Source organism: Podarcis pityusensis (assembly GCF_964106645.2).
Source record: "Podarcis pityusensis genome assembly, chromosome: 15".
Lineage (NCBI taxonomy): Eukaryota > Metazoa > Chordata > Lepidosauria > Squamata > Lacertidae > Podarcis > Podarcis pityusensis.
In genome coordinates this window covers 43,336,838-43,355,407 of record NC_138040.1, presented here as the reverse complement: position 1 = coordinate 43,355,407, position 18,570 = coordinate 43,336,838, and the positions used below count along the sequence as shown (strand labels likewise).

Here is an 18,570-nt window from a genome sequence, read left to right as displayed (position 1 = left end):
AGAAGTGCTTTAAACTGAAGTCACTTCCTCCTGCCCCTTAGGCTACACCCTGGTGTTCCTGAAGCATTTCCAACTCCCTACTGCAGCCTATACCAAGTGTTTGTCAGAGCTTCGGTTGCGCAGGGCTCCCTTCAAACCACACCAATCAACTGATCAGCAGGGCTTGCAGACAGCCCTGGGCTGCACTCTGAAACCCCCATGATCAGCTTCACAAGTTTCACAGGCACCACCTATCAACTGACAGCTGAAAACCTCTTTGGGGCCTAGCTGCAATTTTAGCTGCCACACGTGGGCCAAATGGGGAGGCCTGGTGGGCTGTAGGGTCCTCACCCTTGCTTTACAGACATGCAAATTCAAGTGCAATTACCTATACAGAAATCATTATTTCATGCCTTTCATGATGTTTGAGAAACAACCCTCAGTCCTAACAGTCACAAGGAATCCAGGGTGAAGCAAAAGAACAAACCAGTACAGGCAAGGTTTAAGGATGGAGAGAGAATACACCAAGAATGGAACCACAAGAAGCTGAATTAAGAACACTTACTGCTGCAGCTTCCCATACTCCCGTTCAAAATCTCTCTCGACCTGTGAAAAGGAACAGAAGCCAAATCAGCTAAAAACGTTGGAGTATAATTAAAACAAAAAAAAAGAAAAAGAAAAAAACCACCACTCCACCCAATGCAGCCAGCATGCCATCTTTCCAAGTGTAAAGCCCAAGAATAGACTAGTCTACAAATAGCAATAGATAAAGCACATCAAATCCCACTCAAGCATCTTACTTGCTAAGGGCTCCCCCCGTAATCGGTAGAAAACATATCACCCATGGTTGGCATGAAAAGGGCTTTACATCTCCAGAACCACGGCTAGAAATCGAAAACAAAATATCTAATATTTATATGAATCCCCCACCTACATGGGAATTTATTTTCTGATTCTCAACAGCAATCAGATGATGGGAAAATTAGTACTGAATGATTTTCAGAGCAATTCAAACAAACATCTCCCCCCCCCCCATAACCCACTCATGAAGACATATTTAGAAGCAATATTTAGTTTTTTTATTATTAAAAAAAAAACCCACACACAAAATGCTCATAAAGAGTAACTGGAATTCAGATATTGGCAGAGCAGACAGAGGAAAGCTGTGAGGGGTCCACTTTGGTTCAATAATTATTGCTCACTATGATTCAGCTGTGAGGCTGTCCATACAGTAAGATCTCTAGTAGATCACCTTTTTCTTAAACAGAAGAAAACACACATTCATATAATGCTGGCTTATTAATCAAGGTCCACAAAAGAGGGTCTTCTAGCAGGGCATTCTTGCAAGCTACAGCTCACTTTGGACACTTGAGTTGCAAGGTGTGGCAATAGCAGACACACCACACAGTCTTAAACCACTACAAGCCCTAAACTAAACACAAAAACAAAAAGGAAGTAGAACTAGGCAGGTAGCCAGCTGACCACAGAACTGCATTTATCATACAGCTCAAATGCACCCCTGTCAAACTGCCTCACAACTGTACAAGGCTTCTTGCACACCTGTTTCTTCTGCTTTAGGGGCCAATGGTCGTTGAGAGCAAGATGAAGTCAGGATGGTGCACAAAAAGTCTAGTGTAACTGGAAGTATAACAAGATTGTTTTCTTCTACTTCCACTAGGATTCCAGGACCAAGAGAGGCAGAAGTGCATAGCTTCCGACGGCAAGGGGAATCCAAGAACAGGGCCCAATTCCCCACTGCCACTCACCAAAAAAGAAGGTGCAATGCGTATTTGGCCTGCATTTCTACCAAAGAGTTCAGAGCACTAGTTTAATCTCAGAACCCTCCTGTGGGGAAAAGGAGACTCCGATGCGTCCGAGGCTATCCATCCACTGAAACACACAGCTGAACAGGGACTGGAACGTGGTTTCCCATATACAAACGTTATTCTACAGCGCAAGAGCTAACATTAGACTTGGCTCACCAAATCAAAGAGGAGTGGTGTCAATAGCTGTTCAGGCAACTGTCCACCTTATGCTATAAGATGAAGGAGGAGTGTGCAGCAGTCACTGTATTTTGACCTCATGTTGTTGTTGTTGTTGTTGTTGTTGTGTTGTGTTGTGTTATGTTGCACCCTTCATCAAAAGGTTAAAGGGAAGTTTACAATACAAAAACACAAAAAATATACCACAGTAACAAACAGAAACAAGAATTTCTGCACACGCAGAGTTTAAATGGGCATAGATGGTTCAATTAGTTCAATTAGTTCAGTTCAGTGATAAACAGCTGGTTTTCCTAGGGAAAAGAGTGGGACCCCCCCCCAAAAAAAACCCCAAACCCCAAACCCCTGCTTGGACATGGACCTAGAAATCCTGGAGTTGTGCCTAGAAAGTGCGGCACAAAGGAAAGCGTGGATGGACCCTCAACCGAGAGTCCTTTCCTGCTTCAAAACATCCTTTGCCACTGTTAACTAATACATTAGAAGTATTAAGATGGGAAGCAAATGCCACTTTAATTTTGGAAAATCAGAGTTGCTCATTTTAACTGAGCAATTTCCAACAATTTCCTTTGCAAAGGAAAATGCTTTATATCTGGGGAATCTTAGGAGAAAGCAGAAAATTACCCTGGAAAAAATCAAGTAGTTTGAACTTTCTATTAGTTCTTGTTCCTTTAAAAAAACAAAAACCATGCAAGTGACAATTTTTCTTTCATTCCTTCTACCTCAGCTCTGGTCTTTAGGGCATTTTCATGTGCTTTCCTCGTTCAGCATTTGCCACCCACATCTCAATGTTAATGAGTGCTGAATATCATCTTCTAAGTATCATTTCCTAGAATACTCCTTACCCCCACTACTTTACTCAATATTGCCATCAGCAAAACTTTCCAAACCTAAAGACATCATCCAAAATGACTGCTACTACATCATCTATTTGCAGGTTAGATCCCCAAGACTCTGCAGGGAACTGTATAGTTTTTATATTTTAAAAGTGAGAGTGCAGTCTAGCCTAATGTCCTCCGAAGCAAGGCTTGTTACCAAACTTCAAATCCTGCACAAGGAATTAAACTTGGCTAGCCTAAACCTTGATCAATGCTGGTGCCATGTACCTTCCGTAATAAAGGAAGGTAAAGTGCACTCTATGGAGAGGCCTGTGTCTGCCACATCCGGCTCCCAATCACGTAGCAGAGTGGTTACTGTCAGACTGGAACCAAAAGGTTCAAGTGAATCATTAGCTGACCATGAAGCTTCGTGGGTCACGTAGAGCTAGTCAAGATTTCTCAGCTTTAACCTACAGGGTTCCTATGAGGATAAAATTAGGAGGTGCCAAATGAGTATACCACCTTGAATTCCCTGGCAGAAGGGTGGGACAAACATGTAATAAACTTCAAAGTAAAATTACAGTTAACAGAGTGTGCTAAATCTGTATTGGACCTAGAAGGCTCCACAATCTGCACCACTGAGGACCTGCACAAGCGGAAGCTTTGAACAGATATAATTCATTATCTAGGTAATTAATGTACTATACAATAGATAAAAGGTACTGTACAGATTAGCTGAACTACACAAGCACTCTGGGTCCATGAAATAAGCACTGTGCAAATGGCATGCTCTTAAGAGGCTATGACTGGGCACTGGCTTGGGGGTGGCAGACTGCTCTCAGGTAAGTAAAAAATATTGCCTATACACAGACAAAAGTGAAAGGAATGGGAGGTTTTATTGTCACAAGATCAAATGAAGTGCAAGTCAGCATGCCATGAAAAGCAGGAAAATGTTGCATGCTCCTATAACCAGAATACGAAAAAAGAGTAAGGATCCTAGCACACACAACTATGCCACAGGCATTCACAATCCAAAATTATCAGATGCAACAAGCAATAACTAAAGAAATAGGAATACTTCAAATTAAAATCCCCACTTGGTTTCTAATTAACACTGCTACAAGGCCACCACCATTTCAAAGCAAAGGCCTGCAGATGTAAATCGTCTCCTGCTTTTATGGCCACCTCCATGAAAAGAATATTGGTTTGCAAGTTTGAATGTCCTGAGGCATCTCAATGAGATGGCTATTTCAGCTGCGCTGGCTGATACACAGTTCATGAAACCGTACCTATTCTGTGTGCACTACTACAAAACTACTGCCATTAGTGGAAAAATTATGTACAAGCAAAAAAGTTTGCCCACTGCCAAAAATGGACTTCCTAGGAATTGGGGCTGGAACAGTGCGTAGGATGTTTGCACTGCCGCTGCCTGTGCTGCAGGCTTGCCAAAATCCACAGCAGCTGATGCCTTCAGGTCAGGTAACAAGCACAAAAAGAGCCTCCCTAAATTTCTATGGGTGTTCCGGTGGTAAAAAATAGCTGCTGAATTGTTGCTTCTATTTATATGCCCATGTGTGAACTGTCCTGGTTGCCTTAGAAGGCAGGGTGATACAGGCGTCCACACTGGCGATCAACTCAAGAGACCCTGCAAAAAACTTATCACACAAAAATTCATATCTTACAGAAGCAAGAAACACCTGGGCCTGATGTGAAGTCTATGCAAGTGTCTTTATTTTCACACAGGCAAATTTCTAAGGTTTTTGTTTTTTTAACCAGTTCAATCACCTTTTTCTATTCTTTCACACATGTGCACACACAGAGAGAATAAAATAGTTTGTTCTAGCTAAAAGGATTCCGGTAGTGTGTGATGAGAGCCTATTGAGAGCCAGAATAACAGACAGCATTGGACGAGATGCACAAACAGGCAGACCTGACGATAAAAGGCAGTTTCCTGTGTTCTTAGGTTGTGAGTAAAGTGAAGGCATCACAGAACAGGGCAGCACATGGAGAGAAAGATGGAAATACTACCAATATCTACCATGTGGCCCTCCCAAGGTTGCCCCAATCCAGGGGTAGGCAACCTAAGGCCCGGGGGCCGGATCCGGCCCAATCGCCTTCTCAATCCGGCCAGTGGATGGTCCAGGAATCAGCATGTTTTTACATTAGTAGAATGTGTCCTTTTATTTAAAATGCACCTCTGGGTTATTTGTGGGGCATAGGAATTCGTTCATTATTTATTATTATTATTATTATTATTATTAAAATATAGTCCAGCCCACCACATGGTCTGAGGCTGAAAAAGGTTGCTGACCTCTGCCCCAGTCAGTATAGTCAGGGAAGATGGGAGAGGTTAGGGAGTCCAATAATACCTGGAAGAGGTGCTATTATTTGAAGAAGAAAAAGGTGCCAGAGCTCCCTCCTCACTTCCCACCCACCGCAAGCTCTTCTGGGGCAGGAAGGCTGTTGCACTCGCACTGCGCACGCACGCTCTCTCTCTCTCTCTCTCTCTCTCTCTCACACACACACACACACACAGAGAGAGAGAGAGAGAGAGGCCGGCAAGAAAGCGGAATGAGGTGCCCAAGGGAAAAAAGAAGGAAGGCAGGAGCAGGGAGAACAGTGCAACCCCCCCAGCACTGCTGCCACTGCCTGAGCCCAAACCAGAGACACGCTTCTGGTCAAAGATGACACACACAGCTGGGCCGTCACATGGCCTCCTGGGGGCCGCGATTGGGCTCTGTGTCCTGGAGGCTCGGACTTGCACTGACCTCTCCCCACCCTCAGCCTCCCATCCACTTCTCCTTTCCCGCCCTGGCAACTGCTGGCAGCAGGGGCAGAAGGAGCGGGGCAGGGGCAGGAAGCCAGCCCGCAATGCCGCCTGCCACCTGAGAGGAGCTGGAGCACAGCTCCGGCTGAAAAAAAGCCAGATTTATTCCCCCCCCCCAGGCGCGGGGCTGGGGCGGGGGAAGCCCGAGCTTCCCCCTCCCCCAGCCCCCAGAACGGGACAGCTTCAGCATCGCTCTGGGAGCTTGCGGGGCTGGGGGAGGGGGAAGTTTGTGGGGCTGGGGGAGGGGGAGGGGGAGTTTGCGGGGCTGGCAACGGGGAGGAGCAGGCTTCTCCCCCCCGCCAGCCCTCTAACAAAGTCGGGGGACAGCGGGATGGCAGCGTTCTGCCTCCCCGCTGTCCCCCAAGCTTGTGGGGCTGGCGGTGGGGCTCTCCAGGCTTCAGCGAAAGCCTGTATTCGCCCCATAGGACGCACACACATTTCCCCTTCATTTTTGGAGGGGGAAAAAGTGCATCCTATAGGGCGAAAAATACGGTAAATGAATAGATGTGGCGGCAACATGGGGGAGGCCATAACCCAATCATGTTGTTATGTACTTAAAACATACTAAAGAAGTAGTAAATACTTTGCGCACTCTAAAAGAGCTAACTTATATTGGTAGCATTCAGACGTTACAATAATGTCATTATTTATTACAGTGAGAATGAGCCTAGGCATATCTCAGTTCCGAATGCTCCTTTTCCACTTTCCTCCTCTGACGGAACTGCAAGTGGTAGATTGGAAGCTTTCATTTTCATTTTTTATTAACTACAGATTTTAGTTATCATCTTAACCTAATAAAATGTGGTTTATCTTAGCCAGTTTGTCTAAAACAAGTCAACTTCAAAACCATGCTTGTTTCAGACCATAGTTATGATTAACTACCATTTAGATTTCAGACATACTGCAACACCCGACATCTGAAGACTGAAGCAGGCAGGCAGGCAGGCAATCTCGCAGTGATCAGCGCCTGGCCAGACCCAGCCCACGCTCCCCCACATTCTGCCTGCATTCACCTGTCGCACTCCAAGTGGGGGAGAAACATGGTGGTGGAGGCGGCTGCACCAGAAAAGAACTAAGTGGATGCAGGGCACGGAACTTGCACTTCCAAGTTCAAGCCCCCACTCAAGGCCGGGGATAGTTGCAGCCTTGTCTACACAGCAGCTGGTTTTACAAGCTACTCTTATCCCGGTACTGCTTTACAGTGGTACCTCCGGTTATGAACTTAATTCGTTCCGGAGGTCCGTTCTTAACATGAGGCACGCTTTTGCTAATGGGGCCTCCCACTGCTGCTGCGCCACACGACTTCCTCTCGCATCCTGGGGCAAAGTTCGCATCTACTTCCAGGTTAGCGGAGCTCGTTACCCGAAGTATTCGTAAGGAGGACGGTACGCAACTCAAGGTTCCACAGCAATCCTCTCAAGAACTCCTACAAGCCTTAAAAGAGCCATAAAAACACTGGCAGCATGCTGCAAGGAGAGCAAACTAGAACTAAATTACCAAAAAACCAAAATCATGGTCTTTGCCAAAAGGCCCAAACCTTGCTCATGGTACATCAATGGCCATAACATTCATCAGGTCACCTGCTTCAAATATTTGGGTATAACCCTTCATTCTTCGGGAAGCAGAAAAGCCCACTGGGATTATGTTGCAGGGAATGCCCAGAGAAGCATAAATTCTATACTCAGGTATTTTAGGACAAAAGGCGGACAATATATACCTGCAGCCCTCAAACTGTTTGAAGCCAAATACATTGCACATTGCTTGTATATGGTGCTCAATTGTGCACCATTAGAACTTGTTGTTGTTTAGTCGTTTAACCGTGTCCGACTCTTCGTGACCCCATGAACCAGAGCACGCCAGGCACTCCTGTCTTCCACTGCCTCCCGCAGTTTGGTCAAACTCATGCTGGTAGCTTCGAGAACACTGTCCAGCCATCTTGTCCTCTGTCATCCCTTTCTCCTTGTGCCTCCATCTTTCCCAACATCAGGGTCTTTTCCAGGGAGTCTTCTCTTCTCATGAGGTGGCCAAAGTACTGGAGCCTCAGCTTCAGGATCTGTCCTTCCAGTGAGCACTCAGGACTGATTTCCTTCAGAATGGATAGGTTTGATCTTCTTGCAGTCCATGGGACTCTCAAGAGTCTCCTCCAGCACCATAATTCAAAAGCATCAATTCTTTGGCGATCAGCCTTCTTTATGAGCCAGCTCTCACTTCCATACATCACTACTGGGAAAACCGTAGCTTTAACTATACGGACCTTTGTTGGCAAGGTGATGTCTCTGCTTTTTAAGATGCTGTCTAGGTTTGTCATTGCTTTTCTCCCAAGAAGCAGGCGTCTTTTAATTTTGTGACTGCTCTCACCATCTGCAGGGATCATGGAGCCCAAGAAAGTAAAATCTCTCACTGCCTCCATTTCTTCCCCTTCTATTCGATAGGAGATGATGGGACCAGTGGCCATGATCTTCGTTTTTTTGATGTTGAGCTTCAGACCATATTTTGCGCTCTCCTCTTTTACCCTCATTAAAAGGTTCTTTAATTCCTCCTCACTTTCTGCCATCAAGGTTGTGTCATCTGCATATCTGAGGTTGTTGATATTTCTTCCAGCAATCTTAATTCCGGCTAGGTATTCATCCAGCCCAGCCTTTCGCATGATGAATTCTGCATATAAGTTAAATAAGCAGGGAGACAATATACAGCCTTGTCACACTCCTTTCCCAATTTTGAACCAATCAGTTGTTCCATATCCAGGGGACACAGAAAGGGGACACAGAAACAGGGGACACAGAAAGGGCTGAACTCCTCAATGCCTTCTTTGCCTCAGTCTTCTCCGATAAAGAAAACAATGCCCAACCTGAAGAATTTGGAGCAAATGATTCAGCAGAGGAAACACAGCCCAGAATAACTAAGGAGATAGTACAAGAATACTTGGCTAGTTTAGATGTATTCAAGTCTCCAGGGCCACATGAACTGCACCCAAGAGTATTAAAAGCACTGGCAGATGTGATCTCAGAACCACTGGCAGTCATCTTTGAGAATTCCTGGAGAACAGGCGAAGTCCCGGCAGACTGGAGGAGGGCAAATGTTGTCCCTATTTTCAAAAAGGGGAAAAGAGAGGACCCAAATAATTACCACCCAGTCAGTCTGACATCAATACCAGGGAAGATTCTGGAGCAGATCATTAAGCAAACAGTCTGTGAGCACCTAGAAAGGAATGCTGTGATCACCAATAGTCAGCATGGATTTCTGAAAAATAAGTCATGTCAGACTAACCGGATCTCGTTTTTTGACAGAATTACAAGCCTGGTAGATGAAGGGAACGCAGTGGATGTAGCCTACCTTGATTTCAGCAAGGCATTTGACAAGGTGCCCCATGATATTCTTGTAAAGAAGCTGGTAAAATGCGGTCTTGACTATGCTACCACTCAGTGGATTTGTAACTGGCAGACTGACCGAACCCAAAGGGTGCTCATCAATGGTTCCTCTTCATCCTGGAGAAGAGTGACTAGTGGGGTGCCACAGGGTTCTGTCTTGGGCCCGGTCTTATTCAACATCTTTATCAACGACTTGGATGATGGACTCAAGGGCATCCTGATCAAATTTGCAGATGACACCAAACTGGGAGGGGTGGCTAACACCCCAGAGGACAGGATCACACTACAAAACGACCTTGACAGATTAGAGAACTGGGCCAAAACAAAGAAGATGAATTTTAACAGGGAGAAATGTAAAGTATTGCACTTGGGCAAAAAAAATGAGAGGCACAAATACAAGATGGGTGACACCTGGCTTGAGAGCAGTACATGTGAAAAGGATCTAGGAGTCTTGGTTGACCACAAACTTGACATGAGCCAACAGTGTGACGCGGCAGCTAAAAAAGCCAATGCAATTCTGGGCCTCATCAATAGGAGTATAGCATCTAGATCAAGGGAAGTAATAGTGCCACTGTATTCTGCTCTGATCAGACCTCACCTGGAGTACTGTGTCCAGTTCTGGGCACCACAGTTCAAGAAGGACACTGACAAACTGGAACGTGTCCAGAGGAGGGCAACCAAAATGGTCAAAGGCCTGGAAACGATGCCTTATGAGGAACGGCTAAGGGAGCTGGGCATGTTTAGCCTGGAGAAGAGGAGGTTAAGGGGTGATATGATAGCCATGTTCAAATATATCAAAGGATGTCACATAGAGGAGGGAGAAAGGTTGTTTTCTGCTGCTCCAGAGAAGCGGACACGGAGCAATGGATCCAAACTACAAGAAAGAAGATTCCACCTAAACATTAGGAAGAACTTCCTGACAGTAAGAGCTGTTCGACAGTGGAATTTGCTGCCAAGGAGTGTGGTGGAGTCTCCTTCTTTGGAGGTCTTTAAGCAGAGGCTTGACAACCATATGTCAGGAGTGCTCTGATGATGTTTCCTGCTTGGCAGGGGGTTGGACTTGATGGCCCTTGTGGTCTCTTCCAACTCTATGATTCTATGATTCTATGAAATAAAATACATAAGGATATAAGAAGAGCTGCTGGATCAGGCCAATGGCCCATCTAGTCTACGGTTACCAGACTGTTTTCAAGGAATCCGGGGACTTAAAAAAAAATAAAAAATTCAAGCTTTATTATTTTAGGAAAGGGTTGCCTGGAGTTCTTGACATTATTTTAGGGGGGGACCCCAAAGTTGTCGGGCGCACACCATGACACAAGGCAGGTGGAGAAGCCCATCTATAAACACACAAATGCCAAAAAAAGAGGTTGGTGGTGGTAGGGGAGAGAGATCGAGCAAAGGCGCTCGCTGGTCTTGGGAAAACACGCATTAAAAAACACACACACAAGGCACCGGCTTCCCATAACCGGGAGACCCCTGGAGGGCGAGTGCAGTCTCTATGGAGATTCAGCTGGCGGCGGCGGTGTCTCGTTACCAGAGGTGGAGAAACAGTGAACTCGCACACAGCCCTCCTCACAAGAGAGGCTGCTGGTGTTGAAGGAGGCGCGGAGGGAAGGAGGCTCCATCTCCTGAGAATGTTTCAACCCCCACCCCCTGCGGGAAGGCAGCGTGGCACCGCCGGGGACAAGGGGCGCCTCAGCGCCTTCCTCGCCCCCCATTAAACTCACCATCTCCGCAGTGGCCGTTGGAGGGAGAGGAAGGAGAGAAAGCAAAGGAGCCAGCCCGACTCCCCCCCCGTTCCCCCCCAGCCTTCGCTATCGCACCTCTTTGTTCCCGTGAGAAGGCATCGCTGCGCTCCATCTCTTGCTCTCTGTCACAACGCAGCACAGCTCTTTTCTACGCTTCTCCTCCTCTTCTTCACCGCCTCAGCACCTCGCTCCCCCCCAACTCGGGCGCGCAGGGCGTTGATCGAGGAAGTTTAAACAGCCCCGCCCCCAGCCAGTGAATTGGCTGGCTGGAACTTTGACATGGCCGGGACCTCCGGTGCTGCTCGCTGCCATGGCGCCCACCATGTTGCCTCACCGGAAGTCCCCAGGCATAAATCCGAGGACATTAATTAAAATCCGGGGACATTCCGAGGACAGATTGGTGAATCTGGGGACTGTCTCCGGGAACCAGGGATGTCTGGTAACCGTAATCTAGTCCAGCATCCTGTTCTCACAATGGCTGAAAAGTCCCCTTTCCGTTCCGTTCCTCATACCAATATGTCTGTGATTCTTTGGTGTTATCTCTGTTCCTTCCGTCCAATCTTCATCATCTCAGTTGTGGAATTATTTAGCAGATAAAACACTCCTGACCTCGCTTGAAGCATGTGCGTTTACTTCTCCAAATTTTTTTACTCTTAAGCAACGCAACCAGTTTCGCTCTTGGAAGCAGCGTCGGAGAGTTCCAGAGCCTGCCTGAGGGCTTTCCGCCCAGTGCCTCTCACCCCTTCCTTCTACCGAACTCGGGGGTGATTTATGGCAACAGCAGGCAAGGCAGCATCTCCCCAAAACCCAGGGAAGACGAGGGAGACTGATTTACTCCCCATAATCAGCCTCTAATTACCTCGTGCAGGCTGGATAGATGGTATTGTCGGCCATCTTCCAAGGCGCCCCTAGCGGCCCCTCTCATTTTACACACTTCTATCACGTCACCTCTTACTCGCCTTTTCTCTAAACTAAAAAGTTCCAAATGTTGGAACCTTTCTCCATAGGAGAGTCACTCCAACCCCTTGATCATTTTGGTTGCCCTTTTCCAGCTCTATAATATTCTTTTTGAAGTAAAACTCACATTCACCTCAACTCGCTCAGTTCTAAACCCCATTCAGGCACCCAGTGCATGGAGAGGGGAGTTGAGAACAAGCAGGCTAACTCTGTTGGCCTGAAGGAGGCCTCTGCAGGCAGGCAACTCTTCAGACAAGCACTGAGCCGTCAGCGGCAAGGATGGGTGACCAGAGCTTGTGCTGGTATCCAGGGCTAGAGCTAGCCTGCTTGTCCTCTCTACCCCTCTTCACGTGCTCTATATACCTGAACAGGATTCTAATCTACTTATTTAGGAGACTGGGTGGTTGGCTTAGACAGCAATTTCTGCTTTAAGAAGTTTCAGGAGTGTGCGTGCATGCTTCTGTCTGGACCTACATAAGTGGTGGCAACAATCTAGAGTGAGATCCCAGTGCACATATTGGTTAGCTTACTCCTGCTTCTTATAAAATCAATGTCATCTCAGAACTGAATCAGAGTAGTGTGTTGCTTACTCTACATCAGCTCCTGGATCTGTGGCCCTGCTGCCTCTCTTATTCTGGCATAGACTACACAGAATCTTTCTTTCTGCCATTTGAAGGGTGTTTTTCAATGCAGGATTCCCTCACTTCCTTGTCAAGGCTCAGAAAATGGGGACCATTTCTGCAAAGCCCACCTGGCAGCAGGTGGGAGGCTCTTCCCCAGGCATAAAGGTCTTTTGGCACAAAGTGGAGGAGTAAGCAGCTCCTTCCTTTTCAAGCATCTGCCGACTCCAATAACCCAGTCCCCACTGAAGAGCATGACATCACCACAGGGTGAGTTAGATGCCTTTCATGTAGCTGGGCCTGCAATGCAGCTTGAAATAGAGTTATAATCCCATCCAAGCTGCTGTTCAGGCATGTCCGCACAGGAGGTTCCCGAACTCCCACTTCTGCATTTCAGTGCACAATACAGAAAGCTGTTCCAGGCAAATTAAGATGTGGCGCTGGATTTGTTGTGCCAACATTGCCACTTCCCACATGTGGCCTTCCGTACTTGGATTTCTGGCATCTGCCATGCAAACTGTCTGCAATTAGGTGCCACTTAGCTTCTGACCAAGAGCAAATTGAATTAGCATGCCTAAAACTGGGGGAAAGCTAGATTGATGTTTGAAGGTGCCTACAGAGATATCCTCATTAATTTATTTAAAATATTTTTTATCCCGCCTTTCTGTGTAAGTACCCAAGGCAGTAGAATTATTCAGTAGAATAACTGAAATCCAGGAAAAAAATGGTGCAAATGAAGACAGCAGCAGCAGCAAAATAATAAAGTTAGTAGGTTGACGGACTGGTGATAAGAGCACAGCAAACAAAATGTGTTTTACTAGTTGTCTAAAACAATAAGAGTGACTATACTAATCAGAGAGGCAGTTTCCAGGCATGCTCTGGCACCGGCTCTAACAGTTGCATTGCTTTCGGGTCTGTGTTTGGGTCCCTCGCGGTTGCCGCAGCTGTCACAGGGAGGCGTCCCCGTACTGGATGCCAGAGCCCATCCTCTCCGGGTCAAGTTCACCTGATTCAATTTTGTTCAGTATGGTCCGCGCACATTTCAAGAAAGCTTCCTCCACATTTGTTGGGTCTCTGGACCATAATAAAGGTTGATTGACTAATCAGAGAGTCTGGAAGGGCACTTCAAAGGCAGAATGCCACCATGTAAAATTTTCTCTCTCCAGATGACGTTCCTCTAACTTCTGGATAGGCACATCCAGGACAAGGCTGATAGTGCCAAGGTTCAATCCCTGTATGGGATAACTGCATATTCAGGTTGGACTAGATGATCCTCTGGGTCCCTTTCCAACTCTATGATTCTATGATTAGGACCTTTGTGAACAGGCAAATGGAAGAAGGCAGCCCTTGGGTTACAAAAAAAAAGCAGCACTTTTAAGTTTGCCAGTAAACATAAAGGTAGCCATTGATTTGGCACACCAGACTTGTATTTAGTGAACAAACATTTTTTAAATGCTGTAATAATTTTATATGCTGTATAAATATCTGAAAAAGACTTTCCCCCAATTGTCAAAAGCAGCTGAACCTAAATAACCAATTAGGACAAAAAATGTGCATTTGCTGTTGTTTGAAGATAACATTTAAAACTAATTCAAAGCTTTACTTTATCTTTACTGTAATACTTGTGAATTTTACTGCAATGTTTGCAATTTAAAACTGTAAATTAGGACTACAGCAACCAGATGGAGCTTATAGTTCTCTTACATTGTTTAGATTGTAATGGGAATGCCTTACAATTATAGAGCACTTTTCTTCCATTGTGGAATCCAAGGCGGTATACTTTTTATTATTAATTTCCATACTCCATCTTTCCAACAATGCGCTCCAGGTGGCCCTCATAGTTCTCCTCCTCCCCATTTTATCCTCATACCAACCCTGTGAGGTAGGTTAGGCTAAGAGTCAGAAATTGGCCCAGGGTCATCCAGCAAGCTTCATGGCTGTGATGTGACTTTGACACTGACCTCCCAGGTCCTTGGGTCATCACTGCACTGCACTGGCTCTCAGGCGTGGCCCCTAGAAGGTCTCCCAGATAACTGGCCAGACCCAGACAAGCTTTTCAAAGCAAGGTAGTTGCATTATTAACATTTAACATGCTAGGTTTAGCATGTTAGTATGCCTATACACATAAATTTAGGATTTGACTGTTATTGTATCCATTGTTATTGGTCTAATTTGACTCTTACCATGTTCATCATTTCTTCTTACTAATTTTATGGAACAATGCACTGCTCGTAACAATTTTTCCCCACAGAAAAAAAATGCAGTCTGAAGACTTTCTACTGATAACATTGTATGTGACACATAAGAACAGCTGTTTTCTGAACTTCTCATCTGCAGGGAACCATTTCCATATTCCAAGGCAAGTTCCAGGAATGCCTGGGTAATGTGCAGTGCAGATCAGGCCTATGTGACCTCATTATTGCCCTGCATACACCTGAACATAGCCAGAGCTCTCCCACAGCTATGCATTGCAGGGGAAGTGAAGTAGAGATTTGCAAGCTGTCTTTCAGACTGATCTTTTCATTGTAAGAAACTCTTGATAAGCTTCCCAGGAACACCAGGGTGCCCCAGAACACAGTTGGGAAACCACTGCAGAGGAAGCTGCTTCCAGGAGTGTTTACAAAACAAATGCTCAGATGCTTCCCATTGAGACTCCACAGGTAAAGATGCACACCAAATTCACTCCCAGCAGACTGATTCATGACAAGCAGCACAGCACAGCGGCACTGAGAACCCTGCTCTGCCTAAGCGACAGCCGCTCTATTCAGAGGAAGAAGAGATTAGTCTGTCTGGAATTGGATTTGGCCAGGTTAAGGGGAATGCAACACTGTGATGCATCTGAAGGGCTAGAAATCAAATCAATTCAGCTCACTGCCCAGTATATCGTACAGTATAGTTTACTCTGACCATGAAGTACTGAACTACTGTTGACACTTTGCCCTTCCTGGCAGCAAGCACTGAAGTATGACTAACATCTCCTCCAGATGAATACAATCATCTTCTAAAACAACTGCTACAAAACCATATTTGTATCAGAAGGGTTTCTCCCCACCAATCTGAAGAAGCCTGGTGAGCCAAGTCTCTCATTCTCCCCACACTAGACGTCAGATTGCTCTGGAGAGTTCAGTTGGCAGCTGGTCTCCTTTAGCAACCCCACAGCTGCCTAAAAGTGCATGTGTTTCTGATCTACATTTGCAAGTGGGAAAGCCTCTCCAACAAACCACTTTCCTCTCTGATCAACAGTGGATTCAGATCCAGAGATGCATCACCTTCCCACTTCCTGAAACATTCTCCGGAGGCCAACATCTGGAATGTGAAAGCACAGTAAAACTGATATTCCAGGCTACCACCGCAGTTCCCAGAAAGCCTGCACGGATTAGCCTTCCTGTTAGTTTCTGTGTGTTGCCACTGAGCAGTGCTTTGGAGTCACAAGACTCTGTTTACATTCCACACATTCCATACTGTTGGAAGTCTCACGTGAGACGGGAGACGGATGTGATGTACTGGTTTCCTGTTCCTTTGTTGTTCGGTTGCTCTCTGCTTTCATAGAGAGAGGATGATTTCTGTCTGCGTAGCTTAGAAAATAAAGCTTTGAAATGTAGCCATAAATCTCATCACTTCCGCATGCTGCTTTGATTCTCTGCTCAGGTCGTTAATCATGTTGGAGGCGATTCCGAAGGACTCGGCCGGAGGAAGATGAGCTTTATCAGCTTGGCCGAGCAGAGATCCCGACATTTTTGGTTATGGGCCCAGAAGAACGGAATGCAGCTTATCTTCTCTGTGTGTCAAGAAGATTGATGAGAGGTATGTGCTCAAGCCCCGGGAAGCCTGCCAGTCCCTAATTAATGGAATTAAGGGTGGACTTTGAACTTCTAGCCAAAGCACTTACCGGCAGCGGCAGGAGAAAGCAAAAGCCTCAAGAAGGGTGCTTTTGGAATGCAGCTGCTGGTAAACAGATGCAGCTTGCTTTAAAGGCACAGAGATGGCTAGTCCAAGAGTAACAGAAGGCTCTTGAATTTGCGTTGGGAATTCCAAAGCTCACAAAAGGGAATTATCAAAACTGGGTGCAGTATGCAGAAGCTCTGCTAAGAAAAGAGGGTCTGCTTAATGTGATAACAGACGCCCCCCAGCTCCAGTGACCGAAGAATGGTAGGCTAAGGATTCCAAAGCAAGGGGAACTCTGACGCTTATCGTGTCTCCTGAAGAGTTATGCCTTTTGCGTGACAAGGCCTCAGCCAGAGAGATGTGGGGCAGTCTCCAACAGTCACATTTAAGAACAGAGGCGGGAGCTTCTTTGTTCTTTTATGCCAAGTTGCAAGATATGGCACTTGCTGATGGAGCAGATGTACATGCTCACCTCATGGAAATGCAGAATCTCAGGCATGAGTTGCAACAGCGTGGAATCACCTTTCCAGAGGCTGTGTATTCCTTCATGATTCTACGTTCTTTGGGTTCAAGTTGGGAAGCGATTGCCAGCCAGCTTGCTGTTTTACCTACTGCTCAGCTAACGGTAGCGCATGTTACTGCTGTGGTGTTGAATGAAGCGGATCGGAGTAGTGCTAGCTGTATCACTAAGAAGGACTCCTCACAGACGTCATCCCAGAATGCAGTGCAACCACAAGATGGTGCCAAAGCTTTGGAGGCAGTGAAATGCTACTCGTGTGGATGTCTAGGCCACGTGAAGAGGGACTGCAAACATCCCAATGCCAAGGCAACAGAGCAGCGCAGCGAAAGCTCAACACGTGGAAAAGGCAAAGGTCCGATGTTCAGGGCAACGCAACACAAGGCCATGGTCTCACGCTTCACTCCAAAGGTCTAGAAGATGTCTAGATCTTTCTTCATTGTCGACTCGGAAGCGACCCGGCACGTCTGTCGGGACAAACACCTGTTCGTGTCCTTTACTCCGCAGGAAGGTGCGATTCACCAAGCGGATGACTATACGATCTCCAGTCAAGGCCACAGAACGGTTGTTCTTCACAGTTTGGATGCATCGATACGCAACGTTCTTTTTGTTTCAGATGCTGCACACAACCTACTGAGCATCTCGCAGCTGACTGAACAGAACATAGATGCTTCCTTCAAGAAGAGGAAGTGCACCATCACCAAGAAAGATGACTTTGTATTGCATGCTGATAATGTTGTTCATTTATTTGTATTGCATTATGATGATTCTGTTGATGTTGTGCAAGATGAAACTTGTTGTATTGCGGATACTAACAAGGTTTTGCATGCAGGATGTATTCATGATTATCACAGGAAATTTGGTAATTTAAACTTCGAGGCAGTTTCCAAAATGCCTGCCTTAGTTGAAGGTATGACTACTAAACCCTGCAGGTACCACATGAAGTGTAAGGCATGCGCAGCAAACAAGGTTAAAATGGCTGCAAAAGGTAAGGTGGCTAGCAGACAAGCTACAGAACCATACCAGGTAGTGCATGCTGATCTTGTTGGTCCACTAACACCCTCTTTAGGTGGAGCCAGGTACTTCATGGTTCTCAATGATTCATTTTCCAGGCATATTGATGTGTTCAATCTCAAGCAGAAATCAGAAGCGTTTCCTAGGTTCAAGGAATTCTGTGCTTGGTTGAAAAATGTGCATGATAAACAGGTGAAATGTTTGTTTACAGATCGAGGGGGAGAATTCACTTCTCAGCAGTTTGAAGCTTTTCTGACTCAGAAAGGAATTCAACATGACCTTACAAGTCCACGGTCTCCTTGGATGAATGGACTTTGTGAAAGCACAAACCAAACTATGCTTCAAGGCTTGAAAACCTTGCTGCATGATGCCAATCTTCCAGAGAGTTATTGGGCAGAAGTGCTCGGCTGTTTTGTTTATACTTATAATTGCAGATTATCATCACCGATTGGTTGTACTGCTGAGATAAGATGGCGCCCGGCACACTTCCCCTGTGCTGATGGACGCTTGTGCCGATAGGAAAAACTTGAACTCTTTGCAGAGTTCTGCAGCGGTAGAAAGTGTTGCCTTGTGTGTGGATAATAAATCAGACTGAACGCAGGCTTCTTGCTAATCTCTAACAGCCTTTAATGAGAAGAAAAACATCATAAATCAGCCCGGCGAGAGAGCGGACATTCTTTCGTCTCTCAGCCAAAAACGAAAGGAAACTCACACACAAAGAAAGATTCCCGTATGTGAACCAAACCACGCCTCAGAATGTGAAACGTCACACAGAACTGTTTAACCCTGTAAGTTCTGATTCTCCTCACACCCCCTCTCGTCTCGCATCCTCAGGGATCC

General features: G+C 46.1%; 2 protein-coding genes across 5 annotated transcripts in view; both read right to left on the bottom strand.

Annotated features, from left to right (window-relative positions):
• The window catches only part of LOC308464205 (uncharacterized protein), a gene marked incomplete at its 3' end in the record, with an annotated part of 365,536 nt that extends 352,369 nt beyond the window's left edge, over window positions 1-13,167 (bottom strand). The window contains exon 1 of the mRNA XM_080983326.1: window positions 11,983-13,167. The remainder of the gene's footprint in view (window positions 1-11,982) is intronic.
• The window catches only part of BIN3 (bridging integrator 3), a 126,176-nt gene that overhangs the window by 51,841 nt on the left and 55,765 nt on the right, over window positions 1-18,570 (bottom strand). For all 4 annotated transcript variants that reach the window (XM_080982623.1, XM_080982625.1, XM_080982626.1 and 1 more), the window contains one exon: window positions 545-585. In XM_080982623.1, the coding sequence (XP_080838749.1) occupies window positions 545-585 (41 nt within the window). The remainder of the gene's footprint in view (window positions 1-544; window positions 586-18,570) is intronic.